The sequence below is a fragment of the Columba livia genome, chromosome 23, assembly GCF_036013475.1.
Source record: "Columba livia isolate bColLiv1 breed racing homer chromosome 23, bColLiv1.pat.W.v2, whole genome shotgun sequence".
NCBI lineage: Eukaryota > Metazoa > Chordata > Aves > Columbiformes > Columbidae > Columba > Columba livia.
The window spans coordinates 1,535,186-1,555,778 of record NC_088624.1 but is presented as its reverse complement, the minus strand read 5'-3'; the positions used below and the strand labels follow the sequence as shown (position 1 = coordinate 1,555,778).

General features: G+C 61.3%; 3 protein-coding genes across 3 annotated transcripts; 1 reads left to right on the top strand and 2 right to left on the bottom strand.

The window, feature by feature from the left end:
• Positions 1–2,414: 2,414 nt before the first annotated feature.
• P3H4 (prolyl 3-hydroxylase family member 4 (inactive)) lies at positions 2,415–6,458 on the bottom strand. Its single transcript, XM_065039360.1, has 8 exons — positions 5,938–6,458; positions 4,629–4,778; positions 4,198–4,369; positions 3,991–4,119; positions 3,743–3,888; positions 3,576–3,659; positions 3,240–3,381; positions 2,415–3,165 (listed from the first exon to the last, which is right to left on the bottom strand). The coding sequence occupies exons 1-8, from the start codon at positions 6,415–6,417 to the stop codon at positions 3,152–3,154; spliced, it is 1,317 nt and encodes a 438-aa protein (XP_064895432.1). The 5' UTR covers positions 6,418–6,458; the 3' UTR covers positions 2,415–3,151.
• Positions 6,459–7,776: 1,318 nt separating this feature from the next.
• FKBP10 (FKBP prolyl isomerase 10) lies at positions 7,777–14,371 on the top strand. Its single transcript, XM_065039308.1, has 10 exons — positions 7,777–8,149; positions 9,390–9,535; positions 9,774–9,963; positions 10,236–10,381; positions 10,486–10,675; positions 10,922–11,067; positions 11,350–11,539; positions 11,897–12,039; positions 12,191–12,354; positions 13,094–14,371. The coding sequence occupies exons 1-10, from the start codon at positions 7,956–7,958 to the stop codon at positions 13,277–13,279; spliced, it is 1,695 nt and encodes a 564-aa protein (XP_064895380.1). The 5' UTR covers positions 7,777–7,955; the 3' UTR covers positions 13,280–14,371.
• On the bottom strand, positions 13,797–20,579 carry NT5C3B (5'-nucleotidase, cytosolic IIIB). The gene is made up of 9 exons (XM_065039434.1): positions 20,376–20,579; positions 19,968–20,066; positions 19,337–19,406; positions 19,030–19,076; positions 18,484–18,569; positions 18,213–18,302; positions 17,095–17,257; positions 15,991–16,191; positions 13,797–15,682 (listed from the first exon to the last, which is right to left on the bottom strand). Exons 1-9 carry the CDS (start codon positions 20,376–20,378, stop codon positions 15,572–15,574), a joined length of 870 nt encoding a protein of 289 aa, XP_064895506.1. The 5' UTR covers positions 20,379–20,579; the 3' UTR covers positions 13,797–15,571.
• Between the last annotated feature and the right edge of the window lie 14 nt (positions 20,580–20,593).

Here is a 20,593-nt window from a genome sequence, read left to right as displayed (position 1 = left end):
GCCCCGCCCTGCCCCGCCCCAGAACAAGCCCCGCCCCCTCGGCAGCGGACCGCTATTGGACCGCCAGCACGCCCGTCAGCCCCGCGGCCCGCCGGGCACCGCCCCCGCCGGACGTGTTTATCCGCTCTCTATTGGCGGGGGCGCGGTCGACCCGCCCTTCGCCGTGAGGCGATTGGACAGCGTGGAGGGGTGGGCGGGGCGCAGAGGTGGGCGGGGAAGGGCGCGGCCGCGTGGGGGAGCACCTGGGTGACGTCACGGGGCGGGGAAGGGGCGGAGCCTGCACGGGGGCGGGGCCGGGACGTACCTGGGCAGGGCAGCCCCGGGGGTGCGGGGACCCCGGGGGTACGTACGTGGGGTGCGGGGACCGCGGTCCTGCCGGGGCTGCAGCGGGGCAGGGTCCAGCCCTGGAGCACCATCCAGCCCCGAGAAGGGGGTCCGCACCGCCCGGGTGGGGAAACTGAGGCAGGCGCTCGGTAGCGAGAGGCGCTGGGGAAGGGCTGGGGTGGCTGACGCTGCCGACAGCCCGTGTCACCCTGTCCCTGGCCAGACTGGTCCAGCCGGGTGCTGCTGCCGCCTCCCAGCTCAGCCGCGCCCAGCACCACGGCGCGTCTCAGCCCACGGTGGGGATTCCCAGGCCTCCTGCTCCCCAGATTTGGGAATGGGGGTGAGGAGACACATCCTGCACCCTCCCATCATCAGCCCCCGCGCAGTCCTCTGCCGTGTCTGGCTGCAGGCGCTCAGTCGGGAATTCACAGCTCTGGAGGGAGGCGACAGACAGAGCTTCAAACACCCCTGCGAGAAAATGGGATTTCATTGCTGTGCGCAGAGCGGGGGATCCGGGGCACAGCGAGAGTCCCCCGGCACGAGGAGGAAAGGGGCACATGGCACAGCTGAGATAATAGGCAAAAACCTCATTTGTGTTCCTTCTTGGTCAAGGTCGGGGAGTCAGGGAAGCACAGTGCTGCCTTCCTGGTGTTAACCCACGGAGTCCTGCAGGCTCATCCCCCTGAATCCCACCTCTGTGTCCCTGCACCCCACCTCTGCCCCCCTGCACCTCCCTGCTCTGCACACCACAGGGGACAGTGGCCATGCCCACCGCGCTGGCCACTGCAAGGGTCACCCTGCTGGTGGCAGAGCTGCTGCTCCTGCCCGGTGCTACCGGGAGCACCGGACCCAGCACCTCTGCGCCCAGCAGCTGCGATGGGAGCATTGAGGCGACCCCAGAGACCCCGGCCCGAGGATGCAAGTGGCTTCACCCAGTGCTCGTAGAGGAGCAGGAGCAAGGAGCCGTGTGCCCCAACGTGAGCTTGAGGCTTGCGAGGGGACGCAGGTGCCCGGGCACCTGTCAGAGCAGGGCGGAGGCCACTCTGTGCCACCCTCGCCTGGCTTGTTGGGAAGATAAACAAGCCTTTGCCCCCCCGGGGCCGCGACGCCAGCGCGCTGGGCTGAGTGCTTCCCGCTGATCCAGGCACTAACGCCGCCGGCCGCACCCCAAAGGGCTGGGGTTCCCCTCCCAAGGGTGGCTGTGACCCATCGGTGACAAACCCCGCTCCTCCCAAGGGACAGGACAGCCCTGCCCTGCACAGGGCAGCAATGGGCAGCTCCCACCAACAGTGCTGCCTCCCCTTAGCTCTGCCCTGAGCCCCAAGCCCTGCCTGCGGGTCTGGGGGTTCAGCCCTGTTCCCCATCCCAGTGCTCGGCCCCAGCGCAGAGCTGGGAAAGCCCTGGCAAACGGGAGCTCCAGGGCAGGGCAGGGTGGGGTGCTGGCAGCCTCCCCACCACCCCCCTCCTTCCCTTCTCTCCCCCAGGCCAATGCGGTGATTCAGCCTCTCGGTTTCAGTCCTCTCAGCCAATTTCCACAGGGAGCAGGATCGGACCTGGTGCGGGAGGGAGAAGCGATGATGGGATGTTCAGGGATTGTCAGCAGCGATGGCAGCCTCCAAAATGGGCTCCAAAACGCCCTGATGCATCTGGCAGGGGGTTGTCCCACCCTGTCACCCTGGACTGGTATCGGGGCACGCAGGCTGCACCCTCCAGAGCAGCAGCAAGATGATGCACCCTCCAAAAACAACCAGCAGGTGATGCACATCACACCCCAAACACACATATTGGGATGAGACAAGCTGCCCCCACCCCACCCCCCAGTGCCCCCCCACACCACCCACCAGCCTTACCTGCACAATGGGGGTCACACATCTCCACAGGGTCCCAGTTGTGGTTGTGGCCCCCTCAGGGACCCCCCAGCCCCACAAGAGCCTGGCTGCTCTCATGGCCCCCAAAGCTCCCCAGGTCCCCCATGGGGTGTCCCCTACTTCATGGGGCATCCAGCCCCCCAACCCATCCCTGTCTCTCCCACCAGCTCCCGCGGTGCCAGCACACCCCGGTCCCAGGGAACCCCAAGGTGGAGGCAGCTGTGAAAAGACTGGTCTGGATTTTATTTAAAAAGTTCAGCACCAGTAAATATAAAACAAAAAAAGCGACTGTGCAAGTCGGGAAGTATTAAATTAACGGAGCTTAAGGCTACAGAGGGCTGGTGTGGTGACAATTGAAGGCACATGCAGGGCACGGGCGACGCAGCCCCGCCGGGCTGCAGCCACACAGCGGCACGGGGATGCCAGCACACCGGGAAACCCGTCATAGCACCGAGCCGTGGGCTCCAAAGGGACCCTGGGCTCCGGGGGCTGGCAGGGCAGATGGGAGGCTGGAGGCACCAGGGCAGGAGCCCCCGGGAGCCCTGAGCAGTGGCAGAACCAGCACACACGCCTGGCTCCGGCAGCACCGTGAATTGCTCCCAGAGCGGGACACCCCTGAGCCCCTCAAAACAACATGAAGTCGGTCCTCATGCACCACTCACAGAACCCCAGTGTTGCAGGGCACTGCCACAAGCCAGGGCTCCTGGGGACACCGGGGACAGTGGCGGCCCAGGGCGAGGTCCGGAGTAGGTGGGGAGGTTTGGCGGTGCCGGGGCTCCACCGAAGGGAATCAGGCTGTGCTCAGGGCAGCAGAAGTCCAGATGGCAAAGCCAGCCTTCCCTGCGAGTCTGAGGTTCTGCATGACGGCCGGCAGGAGCCCCAAGCCCGGTGTCCCTGGGATGGCATCGCAGAGCCACCGCTGTCCAGTTCCGCTGGAGCCAGGCGCCCCTTCGCCTGGCTCACTGCAGGGTCTCTGCAAACAAGGAGGGCTCGATGGCACCGGGGCACAGGCAGGACGCCCCCACCCTGCGGCACAGCATCAGGAACCTTGGTCAGCTTTGTCCCCTTTGGTCTTGGGCTCCTGCCACCAGTCTGCGAAGAAGCCCTCCTCGTAGTCACCTTCACCCTCGAACTCGCCGTCGGAGGGCAGGTCCTGCGTCTCCAGCCCCTCGCTGCCGTCCACCTCCATCTGCAGCACGGGACGGGCGGGAGGAGGCAGCGGGGCTCAGCGGCCCCGGCCACAGCCCCTTCTCCAGGGCTGGTTCGGGGCTCAGATCCCCCTCCTCAAGGAAAGGCCCTGGCCCAGGGTACTCACAGCACCCACACGCACCAGCCAGCATCCCCAAAGCAGCTGCTGCACCCCATGCCAGGGCTGACACCTACCTCATCGTCAGCCTGCAGGTACTGCCTGGCGAACTCCAGCATCTTCTTCTGGGCGGCTGTCCGGTTGTGGTAGCGTGCGGCTTCCTGGGCACAGGGAGGGAGCGGGGGGCATGTCAGTTCCTCTGCCAGCGGCAGAGCTGTGGGATGGGGTGCTGGGGGGTCCTCACCGGCCGAGGCTCGAAGTCCTGCTCCTGCAGGCGCCAGCGCTCGCGGTGGAAGCGGTAATAGACCAGGTTCTGCTGCATCACGGCATCGCCCGGGTCGAAGAGCATGTAGCTGGAGACACTGCGCACCGCGTCCCGCACGTCGTTCACTGCAGGGAGCAGCGCTGGGTGACACGGGGGCAACACCACACCCAGGGATCCGCAGCACCCCAGGGTGCCCCTTGAGCCCCCCCACTCCCGCTGGCACTCACGCTTGTAGTAGGCAAACTGCAGGTAGTGGTACATGGTGGCCACAAACTTCTCCACAAAGTAGCCGCCCACGTTGGGGGTGAGCTCGGTCTCGCAGTCCACCTTGCACTGCAGCACGCTCACAAAGTGGTCTGGGGGGAGGCATGAGGCGCTGTGACCCCCAGCTCCCCCCCACCCACCTGCCTGCCCCCGGCCCCCCGCCCGGTCACCTGCGATGGCGGGGTAGAAGTCCTTGAACTCCTGCAGCTCGTAGGCGCCCTCGCAGCCGGCCAGGCAGTCCTCGTACGCCTTGTAGTACTCGGCCAGCGCCTGCTCCATGTCGGCCGCGCTGCTCCGGAAATCCCCGTTGTTGTACAGCTTCACCGACCGCACGAATATCGGCTGCCGGGGATCAAGTGGGCAGTGCTCACCTCTCTGCCAGGTGCCGCAGCCCGGCTCTGCCCACCAGCTGCACCAACCTGCCCAGCTCCCCTCAAGGTGGCTCCGTCCCCTGCACAGGACCCCAGAGATGCTCTTTTTGGGCAGGAGGTGGGCAAGCGGTGCTGAGCAAGGGAGAGCTGCTCCCCTGGGGTTCAGCAGGACTAAGCATACACTGAGCCCCAGGAACCCCTCTCCTGCCCCATCCCTGTCCCCCCGTCACCTCGTAGGGCTGAGCCTCCAGGTCGACCAGGTATTCATCCACATCCAGCATTGTCCTGTAATAGTTCAGGTACCTCAAAGTCATCTCATGGTTGGGGTTCTTCTGCAGGAAGGTGTGGGCAGCAGACACCGCTTTCTCGATCTTATTTGACTGGGGAGGGAGGGAGAGCTGGTGCAGCAGGCTGCCGGGGGGCAACCGGAGAGCTCAGCACCCAGCCGGACCTGGACTGCACAATCATCCACTGGCAGAGACGGACAGACAGAATCCGGGACCGTGGACAACACATAAATCCAGCCACACCAATGTGCCCCTCTGTGCCTGTGGTGGGGGCGGGGAAAGCTCATTCCCTCATGGACCCCCACATCCAGCTAGGAGTGATCCACGTGCTGTGGGTTTGATCCACCATCCACTCTCTCAGGCACTGTCAGCTGCCCCCACTCCCCTGGTGCTTTCTGAGTCCTCGGGTTGCAACATCAGTGGAGTGAGATTATGGGGGGATGAACAAACCATCCACGAAATGGATTTTGGCCAGAGCGAGCGAGAGGAAAAGGCATTAAGGATCTAGGTCACGCTGTCCCTCGCCCCTGCCAGGTGAGCGGGTCAGCAGTGCTAAAGCACTAAAGCAGCATCTTCACCGGCAGCCGGCCAGTGGCGCAGCTTGGGACCCCGACCAGCACCGGTGCCTGGGGAGGGAAGTGTCCCCCACCAGAGCTGCTCTGGCCAAAGCAGTCAACCCAGGTTGATCCCTTACAAAACCTCCCTCCACGTCTGCACTGTGAGCCCACAAAAGTGTCTCTCCCTGATGGAGCATCCAGACACGTGTCCCACAGCAATCACAGTGGCATCAGACCCACCAGATTGGGCCCCTCGGCTGGGGCATCCCCTGTGTCCCCCTCCCCTCTGCCTGGGCAGGAGGACCTTGGGGGACAAGGGCAACGCAAGGGTGGCAGTGGGGACAAAACCACAGGTGCCCCCAATCCCGGGCGCACCCCTCACGTCCTGCTTGATGCATCCCAGATGATGCTGACGTGCCATGGCGCAGGGGCAGGATGGAGGAGCCAGGAGGGTGTCAGATGTGCAGGATGAGGGGTGCAGAATGAGGGGTACAGGATGAGGCACAAATGGGGGTGTGACCGATGGCTGGGCTGAGCAGAGGGGCACAGGGTAGCGGGTAGAAGAGGAGCTGCAGGTCAGAGCAGTGCAGGACAGGACGCTGGTACCGGACACCCGCTACCGCCAGCCCATGAAGCCCCTCACTCCCACCCCCTGCCACGTTGCGCGGCATTTGCACGCCCGCGGGGCCCCTCACCTTGAAGAGCGCGTAGTGCAGGTACTGGTAGGGCTGGCGGCGCTGGAAGTCGCGCAGCGTTTGCGCGGGGGGGTAGCGCAGCTGGAAAACGGGCAGGTCGCGCTTGCAGGCGCGCAGGCAGCCGGCCCGGCGCAGCAGCTGCCCGAAGAGCTGCAGCTCCCGCTCCCACTCCCACGCCGCGGGCTCCTCCTCCGCGGGGGGCTCCTCTGCGGGGTCCCCTTCCGCGGGCGCGGCGCAGCGGCGGTGACAATGCGCCTCGCTGTCGCGGAGCAGGCGGTGAAGGCGCAGACTGGCCTCCAGCTCCCGGGCGCTCTCCGCCCACTCCGCACCCGCGTAATGCGCCAGCGCCCGCGCGTAGGCGCGCTGCAGCGGCTCCAGCGCGGCCGCGGGGAACCCGCGCACGCTGTACTCCTCGTACTGCGCCGCGCACGGCCCCGCCGCCAGCAGCAGCAGCAGCAGCGCCAGCGCCGCGCCGCCCATCCCCGCCGCCGCCGCGCACTGGCCGCGCAGCGCTCCGCGCAGGGGGGCGGGCGGCGCGGGGAAGGGGGCGGTGCGCGGCGGTGCGCGCAGGGTCTTAGTGCGGCTCTGCGCGGCTGGCGCAGCGCCCGCGGGGTGCGCACGGAGGGGGGGCTCGGTGCTGCGCTCCCGGGGGTGTGCCCAGTGCTGCCCCCTCCCCACAGCGGGCTCGGTTCCTCACGTTGCGGGGAGTCACTCCGTGCCCGCGCTCTCGGGGTGCTCTGGGCTCCAGTGGGTGTGCCGGGAGCTGCAGGGTCCCCAGGATGTAGAGTGGGGCCCACCCCACTGCAGAGTGGGGTGTGCTGGGGTGCGCCCTGTCCCGCAGCCCAGGGGCACCCCAGGGTGCACCCGGTGTCACACTGCGCTGCGTGTGGCAGCTGGCAGGATCCCCCAGCCTGGCTGTGCCAGAGCTGGGTTTGCTGCTGGCTGGTGCCAAGCCAGAGGCCACACGTGCCGTGCCAGATCCCAGGCCCACACTGCGCCAGGCCTTGGCATGGCCACACTGGCCCCAGCCCAAGCCCAGCGCTTTGTTGCTGGCTGGACAGTGGTGCTGGCAGGAGCCAGAACGCTGCTGAGGCCGTTAGCAGTGCCCGGCACCTCCCTGCGGACAAGCAGCTCAATAGCATGCAGGCTGGGGTGCTGTCACCCCTAAGTAAGTGCTCACTTGCCCAGAGTCAGACCCCAACCTTGCTGTGCCATGGCAAGAGCCTCGAGTCCCCCCAAGCTACTGGGGAGCTGCAGAGCATCCCTGGGCTGGGCTTGAGGGAGTCGACATCACTTTGCTTGAGCTTTTGCTCTCAGGAGTAGCCAGAAAAGCCAGATTTGGCTTTATGGACTGTCACATTTCCCGCCAGGGACTCGCCAAGGGTTCTCACCACGATGCCCATCTCCTGGTCTTGGGGGAGCAGGGATGTGCATGCATTTAGTGCTGTTCCTATTTGTGTAAGACTGTCACAGGGGAAATTTCACATTTTTCATCATTGCCACTCAATAAAAGATCTGTCGGCACCAAACCGAAGAGCGGTAGCTCTTATTAAAACAGTTAATTGCTTCTATTTACTCTGCCTGATTGCCAGGGACTGAGTAGCAGCATCTTGGCCACGGGAGGAGCGCAGCCAGCGCTAGGACCCGGAGCGAGCGGGCTGGATGGGACTCCAGCTGCACAAACTTGCTTCCGAATATCTCCGGCTCTTCTTTGCAGAAGGAACTGCCCCCCCAAAAAAAAGAAGAAAAAGAGAAAATGAAAGCCTCATGACGTGGAGCTTTGTTGCTGCGACTTTTCCGTCCCGCTGCCGCCAGCTGGGGGGAATTGTCGCGGCGATGCCGGTGGGAGCGCGGCTGGCGAGGCCGCGGCGCCAGGCCCCGGGTACACGTGTACAGAAATTCCAGCCGTGCCGGGGCTGGGCAGGCGTCCCGTCCCGCGGGAGGGGGCGGCGGGGCTGGCCCCACCTCTCCGCCTTCCCCCCGCCGAGCCTTTCCGCCGGCAGCAGCGTCCCAGCGCCATGGCCCCCGGCAGCCTCGTCCTCCTGCTGAGCATCCTGGGGACCCCAGGGCTGGCTGACCCCGGCCCCTTGGAAGACGTGGTGATAGACAGATACTATATCCCCAAAATCTGCCTGCGGGAAGTCCAGATGGGGGATTTCATTCGCTACCACTACAATGGGACCTTTAAAGATGGCAAAAAGTTTGACTCCAGGTATCGCCCTCGGCTCTTTACCGAATGCATGCGGCCCCGGGCAGCCCTGCGCTGCGGAGGGGATCCCTGCATGCCTTCCCCCCCCAGCCCGCGGGTGTCACCCCATTGCACCCCAAGGAGCCGCTTGCTGCCCGCTCAGGCCAGCTCTGGGTCCTGCGGCTCTGACCCCAAGGAGGGCTTTTGGTGGGTGCTGGGGTGAGCCCGGGGAGCCCTGGACATGTGTCAGACCGGGGGTCCCTGGTGTGTCCCCCAGTGAACCACATGCAGCCGTCCCCCCTGCAGCCAGGGCTGCAGCTCCTGTGCACCCCACTTCCAGCAGCCCCTACCCACTGGGAACCCCCAAGGAAACCCATCTCAGGCACGGGCAGGATTTGGCCCTAAGTGAGACATTTTTCCCTCAGAAACATGTATTTGCATGCGCTGCACAGGCAGGGAAAACACTTCGAGCACTTTGAAACGTGGCAGCGGTTAAACCCGTTCATTACCTAAGAGGCTTCACTCCCGCTGGTCTGAGTTTTCCTCGGCCCGTGCACCGATCCTGCTTTGCTCACGCTGGCTGTAAATCGGTGTTTACATCGGTGCAGCCCCTGATTTGCACCACTGCGAGCAGGGAAGGATCAGGGACACGGTGAAAGGACAGGAACAAACTGGGCTGTGCCGGGGCTCTGTGCACCAACAAAAACTTCCCGGACCGGCATTTTTCAGAGCCCTAGAAAACAAAGGGATTCTGCTCCGGTTAAATGTGTCTTATATTTCTTGTGAGCATGTGTGGGGGAGAAAGTAGCTGAGCCGTGTGCTGCCAGTGCTGCGAGCCCCGGTGCAATGGGAGCCTGGGGACATTCGCTGCTGAAATAACTCCGTGTCCTGACTTGTGCCGCATGCTGCCAGGAGAAAGTGTGAGCTGCACATTAAAACGAAGGATTTCAAGATATCTGAAGCCTCCCCAGTTGCTTTTTGGGGTATTTTAATATTTAAAAATAAAAGCAAATGTGCAGTTTGAAAATGAAGCATAAAGCTCCAAAGGTGCCAACTGCAAAATGATTTGGAAGCAGCAGAAATGCTGTTTGCACCTGGGTGCACAAGCACCCGAGAGCCCTGCACCGTCCCTTGATGTTTGCAGGGCTGGTGGTCTGGCTCTGGATCCACCTCGGTGCTGGCATTGAGCCCCCCCAGCACCAGCAGCTTTGGGGGCTTCGCCCTGTGCCCCCGTGTCACGGAGGGGTCTGTCCTTTTGTCCCAGCTATGACCGAGGGGCCACGGTGGCCGGCGTGGTGGGCGTCGGGCGGCTGATCACCGGCATGGACCGGGGGCTGCAGGGCATGTGCGTGAACGAGCGGCGACACCTCATCGTGCCCCCCCACCTGGGCTACGGCAGCATCGGTGTGGGTAAGGGGCTGCGGCATGGAGGGGGGGGACAGAGGCAGCAAACCCCCAGGGATGGAGGTTGGGCAACCCCATTGCCAGGGCACTCAATAGCCAAGGCAAGCGGTGCCTGAGAAGAGAAGGAGGGGTCCTACCCCCCCCCAGGCTCTGCTGCTTTCCTGGGGACTGGCACACGTGGCTTTGGGGGACAGAGCCCCTGCTGCTCTCACTAAGATGCCCTGTCCTTGCTGCTGCCCTTTAGCGGGGCTGATCCCCCCGGATGCCACCTTGTACTTCGACGTGGTCATGCTGGACATCTGGAACAAGAACGACAAGCTGCAGATCACCACCCTGTCCAAACCGGAGCGCTGCAACCGCACGGTGGAGAACTCGGACTTTGTGCGGTACCACTACAATGGCACGCTGCTGGATGGCACCCCCTTCGACTCCAGGTACGGGGCGCCGGGATGGACCCTCGCCTCGGGATGTGGGGCACTGGAGCTCGGGTGCACCCTCTGCCGTGGGGCTGGGGACACCAGGGTGGCAGGGACAAAGGGACACTGGCTTAGGGCAGGACACGGGAGCCCATGCTGCACCCCATTCAGAGAAGCTTCCCTGCGTTCCCCCACTCTGCACCCCGGCTGGGGCAGCTTCATGACCCCCAAACCAGCCAGGGGGAGCTGATATGGCCCCAAAGCTGAATCCCCTCATTCCACCCCTCCAGTTACAGCAAGAACGGCACCTACGACACCTATGTGGGCACGGGCTGGCTGATCAAGGGCATGGACCAGGGGCTGCTGGGCATGTGCGCTGGGGAGAAGAGGAGCATCATCATCCCCCCATTCCTGGCCTACGGGGAGAAGGGCTACGGTGAGTTGGGCATCGCCCCATCGTGCCCGGCCCCTTCCCTGGGCACAGAGCCCCTCACGGTGCATCAGGACCCTTGTCTAGACTGACCTGAGTCCCCTCTCCAGGGACCGTGATCCCACCACAGGCATCGCTGGTGTTCAGCGTGCTGCTGGTGGACTTCCACAACCCCAAGGACGGCGTCTTCCTGGAGCACCTGGAGGTGCCGGAGTCCTGCAAGCGCAGGGCTGTGACCGGGGACTTTGTCCGCTACCACTACAATGGCACGTTGATGGACGGGACGCTCTTCGACTCCAGGTGCGGGGAGGGAACTGGCCGCGTGGGGAGATCCCCCCCATGTCTTCTCCTGCCCCATGCTGGCTGCAAGGAGAGGCTGGAGGAGAAGGTGGTAATGGGCACGAAATAGGCTAAGAAAGAGAAAACCTGTTTGTTGGAGCAAGGTTTGGCCCCTGGGGGAACAGGGGTGCAGGTTAGGGTGCAGGGCTGAGGGTTGACGGGCCAGGGTCTCCTGCATGACGGTACCGGGGGCTTCTCTCTCTGCAGCTACTCTCGCAATCACACCTACAACACCTACATCGGGAAGGGCTACATCATCCCCGGCATGGACCAGGGCCTGCAAGGGGTCTGCGTGGGAGAGAGGCGGCGGGTGGTTGTTCCCCCACACCTGGCCTACGGGGAGAACGGAGCAGGTAAAGGGCAGCCCTGGGGGGTCCGGCACCCCTGGGCTGCAGCATCCCCTCCTCCAGCCCCGTGTACCAGCACAATGTGGGTCTAACATCAAGAAAGTGCTGGCCAAGTGGGGCCAGCTCCCCACCCTGAGGGCCACCACCATCCCCAGGGCTCTGGGCATTGTGGGCAGGGGAATGGCTGACGCCAAGGCTCCGAGGGATGGATGTGGCATGGGAAGAAACAGGTAAAGGTTTTTACCATCCCGTGGTGTTCCAGCAGCTCTCCTTGTGCTCCTCTTCCAGGGGACAAAATTCCCGGCTCAGCCGTGCTCATCTTTGACGTTCACATCATCGACTTCCACAACCCAGAGGACCCGGTGGAGATAGAGACCGTGTACCGACCCGAGGGCTGCAACGTCACCACCCGCGACAGAGACTTCGTCCGCTACCACTACAACTGCTCCTTGCTGGACGGCACCAAGCTCTTCTCCTCGTGCGTGCTCCCCCCAGCACCCCTCTCCTTCGCAGGGCCGGATCCTGGGGGGTGCTGAGCTGGGGGGTGGACGGACAGCGGAGCAGCTCTGGGAGCATCATCAGCTCTTTGCAACGGGTGGCACTGGAGCATCGGCCACAGGGCAGCAGGACTGTGCAGGATTTGGGGGCACCGCGGGATGGCTGGTGCAGGGTTTTGGGGTGTGAGGGTGTGGAACCTCAGGGTGCAGCAGGATGGAGGGTGTGGGGCTTTGGGGCAGAGCGGGATGGAAGGAATGGCATTTTGGGGCACAGCGGGGCTGCCCGCTGGGTCTGGGGAGTTTTCTCAGCTGCGTGGTCTTCTCTGTGCCTCCTGCAGCCACGACTACGAGAAGCCCCAGGAGGTGACTCTGGGGACCAACAAGGTGATCGAAGGCCTGAACAGGGGTCTCCTCAACATGTGTGTGGGAGAGAGGCGGGTGCTCATCATCCCCCCGCACCTGGGCCACGGGGAGAGCGGAGGTAGGGGCTGCCCGGGCACTGCAAATGGGGGGGTCTGCTTTCCTGAACCCATCCTTTGCTCCATCGAGGGGCTGGGAGGCTTTTACCCATCAGTGGCATCACTTTGCTGGGCTCCCCCTGTGATGCAGCCACCTTCGCTTGTATCTTTCAGCCCGGGGGGTGCCAGGCAGCGCTGTGCTCCGCTTCGAGGTGGAGCTGATCTCCATGGAGGAGGGTGTTCCCGAGGGCTACCTCTTCATCTGGCACGGGGAGCCACCGGCAAACCTCTATGAGCAAATGGACCTGAACAAGGATGGGGAGATCCCCGCCGATGAGGTGAGTGATGGCTCTGAGTTTATGGGGTGCAGGAGGAAGCGGGGGTACAGGGAACCCCGTCCTGGGGGGCAGCACCTGGAGGGCTCTGCTTTTCCTCAGTTCCAGCAGGACAGGGAACTGCTGGAGAGAGTCCAGCGCAGCCACCAAGATGCTGAAGGGAGTGGAGCATCTCCCGTGTGAGGAAAGGCTGAGGGAGCTGGGGCTCTGGAGCTGGACAAGAGGAGACTGAGGGGGGACTCATTCATGGGGATCAATATGGAAAGGGGCAGTGTCAGGAGGATGGAGCCAGGCTCTTCCCGGTGACAACCAGTGACAGGACAAGGAGCAATGGGTTCAAACTGGAACACAGGAGGTTCCACTTGAATTTGAGAAGAAACTTGTTCCTGGTGAGGGTGGCAGAGCCTGGCCCAGGCTGCCCAGGGGGTTGTGGAGTCTCCTTCTCTGCAGACATTCCAACCCGCCTGGACACCTTCCTGTGTAACCTCATCTGGGTGTTCCTGCTCCATGGGGGGATTGCACTGGATGAGCTTTCCAGGGCCCTTCAACCCCTGACACTCTGGGCTTCCTGGGCACTTGGGAGCCTGGAGAGCTGTGCAGGAAAACCCTCCAGCCCAGAGCATCGCTGCTGGGTGCGCGCAGGGCTGGGACCGGGCAGGGACACCAAGGGCAGCTCTTGTCCCTGCCCCGTCCTCGCTGCCACATGGAGCAAAGCTGCATCTCTCACCTCTCCCCGCTGCAGTTCTCCACCTTCATCAAGAGCCAGGTGGCGGAAGGGAAAGGCCGTCTCATGCCCAGCTCCGACCCGGAGAAAGTCATCGCTGACATGTTCAAGAACCAGGACCGCAACCAGGATGGGAAGATCACCTCGGAGGAGCTGAAGCTGAAGTCAGACGAGGACCAGGAGAAGATCCACGAGGAGCTCTGAGGAGCAGACCCCACTGTCCCCTGGAGACAGGACTTGTCCCGGCCGTGCCATGGCTGATCTCCCCACCGGCTCCCCGGGAACCTGCCCTGGCTCTCCCCAGCTCTGGGGGGGTGTCATATTTTGATTCCTTTTCCCCCCCTTATTATTTAACTGAGGGTTTTTGATGTGTTCCTCCTGGGCAGGAAAACTCGCCAACCCCCAGCTAATAAACCCAGGCAAGAAGGTAGGAAACACCCACGCTCTTGGGAGCCCTGATACCCCATGGGGATGGCAGTGCCCGTGTTCCCACTCCCTCCCCATCCCGCTGTGCTCCCCGGCTCTGCAGGCGACACCTCTGCCATGGAACAGGACCAAGGATGCTGGGGCAGACCCCAGAGCCCTGTCCTGTGTCCCCCGCCACCAAAACCCGCTTGGCCTCCCTGCTCTCACTCCCCACGGAAAGGCTGGGGCAGCGATGTCCCCTCTCCGGACCCCTTTGTCCCCAGCCAGCGACTGCACGTCCACTCCTACCACAGCATTTTGTAGTTTAGGGTTGGGATTTTTTAATGTGAGTATTTTTATATACACGTATAAAATTCTTTAGAAATCAAGAGAAAGCTTTTGGGATGGTCTCTGCTGCCACCCTCCCTGGGACAAGAGGCTGGAGGGGGCTCAGGTTATCGGGGTGAAGCCCCGATACCCCACAGGCATCTGCTGTTCCAGAAGGTCTGGGCTCCCATTAAACAGCAGGGATGGGACCCACCAAACCCCTTGGCAGCTGGGAGAAGGCAAACAGAAAACCTCTCCCACCCAGGCCCTCAGGAAGCAGCATCGTCCCCATCCGCATCCTCCCCACCCTCAGTGACTGAGAAAAATCAGCCCGATTTTATTTTGATGCCTAAATGCAGCTCGTTAACTCAGCGCCCTCAGGTCTTCCAGTTGTGCCCAGCACGGCTCCAACACCTCCACCAGCCATAAAAGCTTTTGCACAGCGTCTCGCAGACAGAGAGAAAAGAAACGCAAGAACAGAACAGCGCCAAGGGTCAGGGCGAAGCCCTCAAACGACAACCTCTACCTTGCACCAAATAAATAATTTCTACTGGTTTCCAAGGAGTTTGCCTTCGTGTCAGGTTACTTTGCCGTGGAACGCTCCTGCGTGTCCGGGCAGCGGTGCAGAGCCTGGGAACGCGGTGCCCGGGGGTATTTCAGGCTCCATCCAGCACACGCTGGGTCAGGCAGGAGAGAGAAAAACCACAATTCATCTCCTGGGACCCTCCAGCAAAGACGGGTTGTGGTTCAGCCCCGCTGGGCACCGGCAGGGATGGGGACGGCAGCATCAGCCCCAGGGAGAACAGCGATTCCAGGCGCAGCTCCGCGGCCCCGGGTACAAAGCACCCGTGGCCCAGCTCCAGCCAACCGTTTTATTTCAACAGGGAGATACCTTCACGAGTCTCATTTACTCATCCACAACGTGGAAGGCAGTGATGGCCAAACCCAGGATCGGCCCAGACGTTTAGGGCAGTTAGTTAAAATATTCGTTAAAAAGCAAACTGCTGCCATCGGCCTCTCCCCACCCACACCCGCGGCTACAAACGCGCTGCTCCGAGCACCCAGCTCGCTGCCACCCAAACCCCCAGCAGACAAACTTACTTCTTGCGTTGTGCAGCAGCAGCAGATGAGCTCCACGGGATGCAGGGGTGACTGGAAAAGCCTTTGTTTTTAATAGCAAGAGCTGTAATGGAGCAAGAGGGACAGCAGGGCTGGGGAGCTGCGGGGACACAGGGTGGGCGATGCTATGTCTGGCAGGGCCACCCAGCCCAGGCACTTGGAAGCCCACAGAAAACAGGACAAGACGTTTCTTAGACAGGAACACGGTAAAACTCAACAGCTTCCATAAAACAAATCTGTCCTCAATCCACAGCAAACCACCTCCATTTCTGTGCTCAAATGCTGAAGCAAACACAGAACATCTTGTCCTGAGACGTGAAATGGTTTGTTGTGGCCTCCAGCGGTGGCAGGGATGAAATCCGAGTGGGATAAAGTCCACATAGGATGAGGAAGAGCCGGGCACAGGTGGGGTAAAGGGAGTGGGGAACCTTCCTCCATCTCACCCCTCCTGCCCCAGGGCTGACAAAGGGGGTTAAATGAGGTCGGGATGTGCACAACACATGAGAACCAGGGCAGGGAGCCTGCCCGGCGTCAGGATGGAGCCCAGCAGGCACCACAAGACCTACTCCAGCTTTGTCAAGGGAAGGACATTCGCTGCCCAAGCGCCTCGCTGGGCGGCTGGAGGTGGGACGCTGCCTCCCCAGCTCACGTCTCGGTCAGGATGTACCGCAGAATCCCGTTGACCACATCCAGCGTCTCGTCGCTCTCCAGGACGATGTCGTAGGCATCCAGATATTTCCCCCTCTGCTCCTCCACCTGCAGAGCGGCCACCGGGACAGAGAGGAGATCGTCAACACCAGCCGCTGAAAATGGAGATGCTGCACCCACAACCCTCACATCTCTCAGTGCTACCAAAAAGAGGGGTCAACAACCACCCTGACAATGGCCTGGGTGCACTGGGAGCTCTGCAGACACCCCCCAGTTCCCCCCACACACCCCATGGCAGCTCATATGAATCTCTTGCAGCCCCCAAATGACTTGGGCAGCTGTCTGCCCCTTTCTGTTGCCCCTCAACACCTGGGGAAGGCTGGCAGGGAAGCAAGAAAACTGCTTCTCGCACCCACCTTGTCATTGAGAAAGCCGATCTTGAGGATGTTCTCTACACTGGGAACGCCGTCTGCCATCGTCAGGTCACCCATGGAGTCCCCCAGTAAGATGATGCTCGTCCTAGTGCTCAGCTGCTGGAAATACTCCGTGCCCTGCAGAACGCTGTTGTTCTTGTTGTAGGTGTGGATGAGAGGTCCCTTGAAATGTGTGAGGACTCCCTGTGCAAACAGGACAGACAAAGTGATCCCACAGCAATCCCTCCGCTGTGCCGCAGCCTCGGGACCCTGTCTGGAATGGGCAAACGGGGATGATGCTCACAGGGCAGCAGCTCTCATCCCAGAGACACCCCCAGGGAGTCTGGAAACCCAGCAGCCAAGAAACACCCGGAGACAGTCCCCAAAAGTCCCCTTTGGCAGAGAGAGCCCTTCCCAGATGGCGAGAACAAACACAAAGGATGGGGATCCTGGAGACCTCGGTCGGGGCTCTGTCCTGCCCCGGAAAGCTGCGGAGCCCTCGCGGAAGGCGGGATTGTCACGCTGTCCCACGCTTCCCCAGGACTGCCTGTCCCAGCGCACCGCCCGCGGGAACAGAGGGCTGCATTGTGAGAGACGTGCCATTTTCTGATGTGCGCTGGGACTTCTCAGCCTTTAGTACATCAACAAAAGCCTTCCAGGCTGTTTCAAAGGACATCTGGCCTTCAGATCGGGAGAGACTGCTGTGCTCAGTTAACTCCATCCTCACCCTGCGTCAGGATGGAGCCCCCAGCGCTGGATGCGGAGCCGGCAGCGTCCTTTGTGCCACCAAAAAGCAAGTTTGAAAGGTGAGGAGTCCCCGAGATCACAATGCTCAGCTATTCCTGCGCCCTGCTTGCTTGCCTTGTCTCTTCTCTGCTCCCTCTCACCGCTGATCCAGCCCTTGGGGAGGACAGGGGAACCTTTAACACCCCCAGTAGTGATGTTCAGGGGGCTGCTACAGTGGCAACAGGTCGCAATCCCTTAGAAATGTTAACAGGCAGCTATTAACCCAGCTGTGTCTCTATGAAACATATTGCAGCCCTCAGTTCCAGCCCAACAACCCTCCTCTCTGCAAGCACACCACACGAACACCACGCAGCAACTCACGTTATCATCAAAGTCCATGTAGTTGGACACCACGTTGACGTTTGAATAGAAGACATTGGCCTGGCGGATAATCTCTTCGAGGATGTCACCGACACCAGCAGAGAAGATAAACAGGGGGATGTTGTACTTATGCAGCTGATCAAATAATTCATGGAATCCATCCCTAGAGCAGAAGTGCCCGTTACACATATTGCGTTACCAGCGAGGTGCCTGGTGTCCTGTGGGCTGCAAGGCTCATTATTTCTACCCAGGACCTCCCAAAGACAAACACACGCGTGAGCTCTGCGCAAAAAGCACGAGGTTTTTGTGGCACCAGCATTTCTGTGGCGTTCGCGGTGTGTTCAAGGGGCGTGCAGCAGAGCCCAGGTCCCTCCTGGGAGCAGCGACCCAGCACAGGAATAATTTGCTCAGCATCTCCTGATCGCATCCAGCTCGTCAGTGGGGGCGCGAGGTGTCTGCACAGCCCCCGGGAGCGGAGCTGCCAGCCGTATGTTAGAGATGTGTGACTGGTCAGAATGGCTGTGAGGACGATTAGATCAATGTGTAACAGCCTCAGTCTGCCAGGACACGATTCCTGTGCAGAAGGGGAACTGGAGCTTGTGAAAACCTGGACTTACGGTACCACCTCCTCCCCGAGACAGGCAGCTCCTTCAAACCAAGGCTCCCCGAGCCAGTTTTAGGACCACTGCTGCCAAGGCCAGCTTTAACAGCAAGCTTAGCACAACATTTTTGTGCTACGGGTGAAATGTGATGCTGAGCGAAGGGGCTGGATAAGACCCAGTAGTTACAGTGCATGGAGAAACAAACCTCTCCTGGAAGAGGGGAGCTGCGCGCCGCCCCCTCCCCTGCAGACAGGGAGCTCTGCCCATCGCCCGGCCCCTCGGCCGCTCCTCGCCAAGACTCGAGGGAGCTGGAAGCGGTTTGTGAGCAGGAAGGAGCAGCCTGTGGTCAGGGAACGAGCTCAGGCTGCTGCTTGTGGCGCTGACTTTGGGCTCGTTCACGACCAGCACTCAGCCCCAGGAAGGAAGGGGGATTTGCATGTGCCACGCTGTGCGCACTGTGCATGAAAACAAGGAGCTTGCACGGTGATCGCAAGCAGCCGAACCCCGAGCTCGTACCTCAGCATCACGTCCGATTCTCTGACGATCTGGGCGATGTCACCCTTCTGGATCTTCTGCTGTGACAGCAGCTCGTGGGCCCTGGTCCACCTAAGGGAAGGCAGCAGAGTGAGCTCCCTGGGCAGCAGCCTTAGGGCAGCCAGAAAAGCAACAACTAAAACTTCCTGGTATTGCTGTCAAGCCTAGAGATAGTTCAAGCCTTGGGTCTTGTAGCCCTCAGGGGCAAGAAGTTGCCATCTCAAGGTCAAGCCCATCACACAGGAGCACTCACCACTCCACCATGAGGGGCCGCTTCTCCTCCAGCGTCCGGTTGGGATCGATTTCAATGGGATAGTAATAGTGCAGCAGATCTTTCAGCTGGAGCGTCGTAAAGATGGAAAAAGAACTGAGTGAACATCGCAGCTAAAGAGACTATGAACAACAAAAAAAGCACTTCTAAATTCCTCTAAAGCATCTCATTTCCTAATGAAAAATGCACCAAACCTGTTGCATTAAGCAACTTTACTCCGAGCAAACCTGGAGCTCTCGGAAGCATTAACCCTCCAGCAGCCTGGCTGTCTCACCTTGCTTCAAACAGTGCACGCAGGGCTGCACACACATACACCCTTCCTCTTCGTATCTGACCAAAAATGCCCACGGCTGAGCATGCAAATTAAATTTCCCTTTTTAACTTCCCCTTCCATCACCGTTGCCTGAAACGCAGGCTGGACACCTGCAGCTTGGAGAGCTGTGACATGGGCCACTACAACCGCCTGGTGATGGGTGACAGGGACAAAAACCAGGGCGAAGAAGCAGAGCCTTGCAAAGCAGCACCTACCTTCTTCTTGCCATCCTCACTGATAACACGACTGTTATCCAGGATATCTGTAAAGACAATAAAATGCTAACGTTGTAGCCCAGAAGCATAGAAAGGCTTTTAAAAAGCTGCTATCCTGCATCTTCAGTGCCAGCTCTTCCCAAAAAAGCCACAAGCAGCTGGAGCCCAGAGCTGCACCGAGAAAGAATGAGATGGAGCGGTCAGGCTTGGCAAAGGAGGGAGGAGAGGATAACAGGAGCCACAGGGACTGAGAACACAAACACTGAAAACAGAATGAGCCGCAGTAAAAACAAGGGCTGCAACTCACTGTGCGAAGTGGGGCAGCGCCTGCCGTTGCACCCGAACCTGCTCAGCGTCATGTCAAAGTCTGAAATGACCTGGAAGGTGAAAGAAGAGCAAATCTGTGCATGACCCAGCGCACTCTGCCTTTGCCTTATGTAGCCAAGGGTGCTGCTGCCAGCAAGGATGCAAACCCAGCGCTGGTGCATCTCATGTGAGGGTGCAGACACAGGACAGCAAGGGACAGGGACACTCCTGTCAGCCGTGAAGCAAATGTCCTCATCTGAGACAGCCAGCACTCCTCCCAGCCCGGCACTCTTATCAGCACCAAATGGCTTAATCCTGCTGACTTATTGCTGTGGGTGGAGCGGGGGGGCTTGGGGATTGGCTTATGTTTATAGCTTGCATAACAGGGAAGAAAAAAGTCCATCCAGGGAGAATCACCAGCCTGGACCTCGACAAGAAAAACAGCCCCATCCTCCCTCTCATCTGGGGCTTCTCCCTCTGCAAATCGTGCAGAAGGTGCTTCCTTGGGTTGGAAGAGCCACCCACAGCCGAGGAGGCTGAGGAAGGGGGGGCAGCTGAAGACAAGGACCGATGCATCACCTGCTCTCAGCTGCGCCAGCCCCACCACAACCAGAGCCAAACCGGGCCCGTACCTGCAGCTTGTTCCTCCCCTGCGCCTTGATGGAGCGGATTATCCCCATCACGCGCTCCAGCTGCCGGATGCGCACCGTGGCTTTCTCCAGCTCGGGCACCTGCAGGTAGAGACCCCCCCCCTTGTTAAGTGATGCCCCTGGGTTCCCACACAGCTCCTGGGGGACCGATGCGGTTCTGCTCTCCATGCTGGTTGTGCTCCCTGTCTCCTCCTGCCCCGGGGCTGTGCTTCCCAAACCTTGCTCCACAAGGACATTGCTCCCCAGGGCTGTGCTCCCCAAACCTTGCTCGCTCGGAATCAGCCTTTGCTCCCCCATCACCGGCCGCTTCCCCATCCCGGGTTCCCGCTCCCCAGCCCGGTCCACGCTCCTTATAACCCCGGTCGCGGGTCCCGGAGCCCCCGGTCTCACCATCGCGCTCCGCTCCGGGAAGGGCCGAGAGGCGGCGGGGCCGCGCAGCCGCGGGAGGAGCGGGGGCGGGACCGGGGGCTGTCCCGGGTCCGCCCCGAGCGCCTCCTGGTACCGAGACTTGCGGTCGCGTTTCTTCTGCAACGCGCTCCGAGCCAGGAAGGCGAAAGAGAAAGGATTAAAACAACCAAATAAGTAGTTACGGCAAAACTCAATTTAAT

Bases quoted from the DNA above. Each gene is read 5' to 3' on its own strand.
- P3H4 (XM_065039360.1), bottom strand. From the start codon at position 6,417: ATGGGCGGCGCGGCGCTGGCGCTGCTGCTGCTGCTGCTGGCGGCGGGG. The intron at 4,370-4,628 runs GTGACGGGGGGA...GATCCCCGGCAG, and splicing joins TGGAGGCTCAGCCCTACGAG to CCGATATTCGTGCGGTCGGT. The intron at 3,889-3,990 runs GTGAGTGCCAGC...TGCTCCCTGCAG, and splicing joins GCAGTTTGCCTACTACAAGC to TGAACGACGTGCGGGACGCG.
- FKBP10 (XM_065039308.1), top strand. From the start codon at position 7,956: ATGGCCCCCGGCAGCCTCGTCCTCCTGCTGAGCATCCTGGGGACCCCA. The intron at 11,540-11,896 runs GTGCGTGCTCCC...TGCCTCCTGCAG, and splicing joins GGCACCAAGCTCTTCTCCTC to CCACGACTACGAGAAGCCCC. The intron at 12,355-13,093 runs GTGAGTGATGGC...TCCCCGCTGCAG, and splicing joins GGGAGATCCCCGCCGATGAG to TTCTCCACCTTCATCAAGAG.
- NT5C3B (XM_065039434.1), bottom strand. The intron at 19,077-19,336 runs GTGAGTTGCAGC...TTGTCTTTACAG, and splicing joins GCGCTGCCCCACTTCGCACA to ATATCCTGGATAACAGTCGT. The intron at 16,192-17,094 runs GTGAGTTGCTGC...CTGTTTGCACAG, and splicing joins ACATGGACTTTGATGATAAC to GGAGTCCTCACACATTTCAA.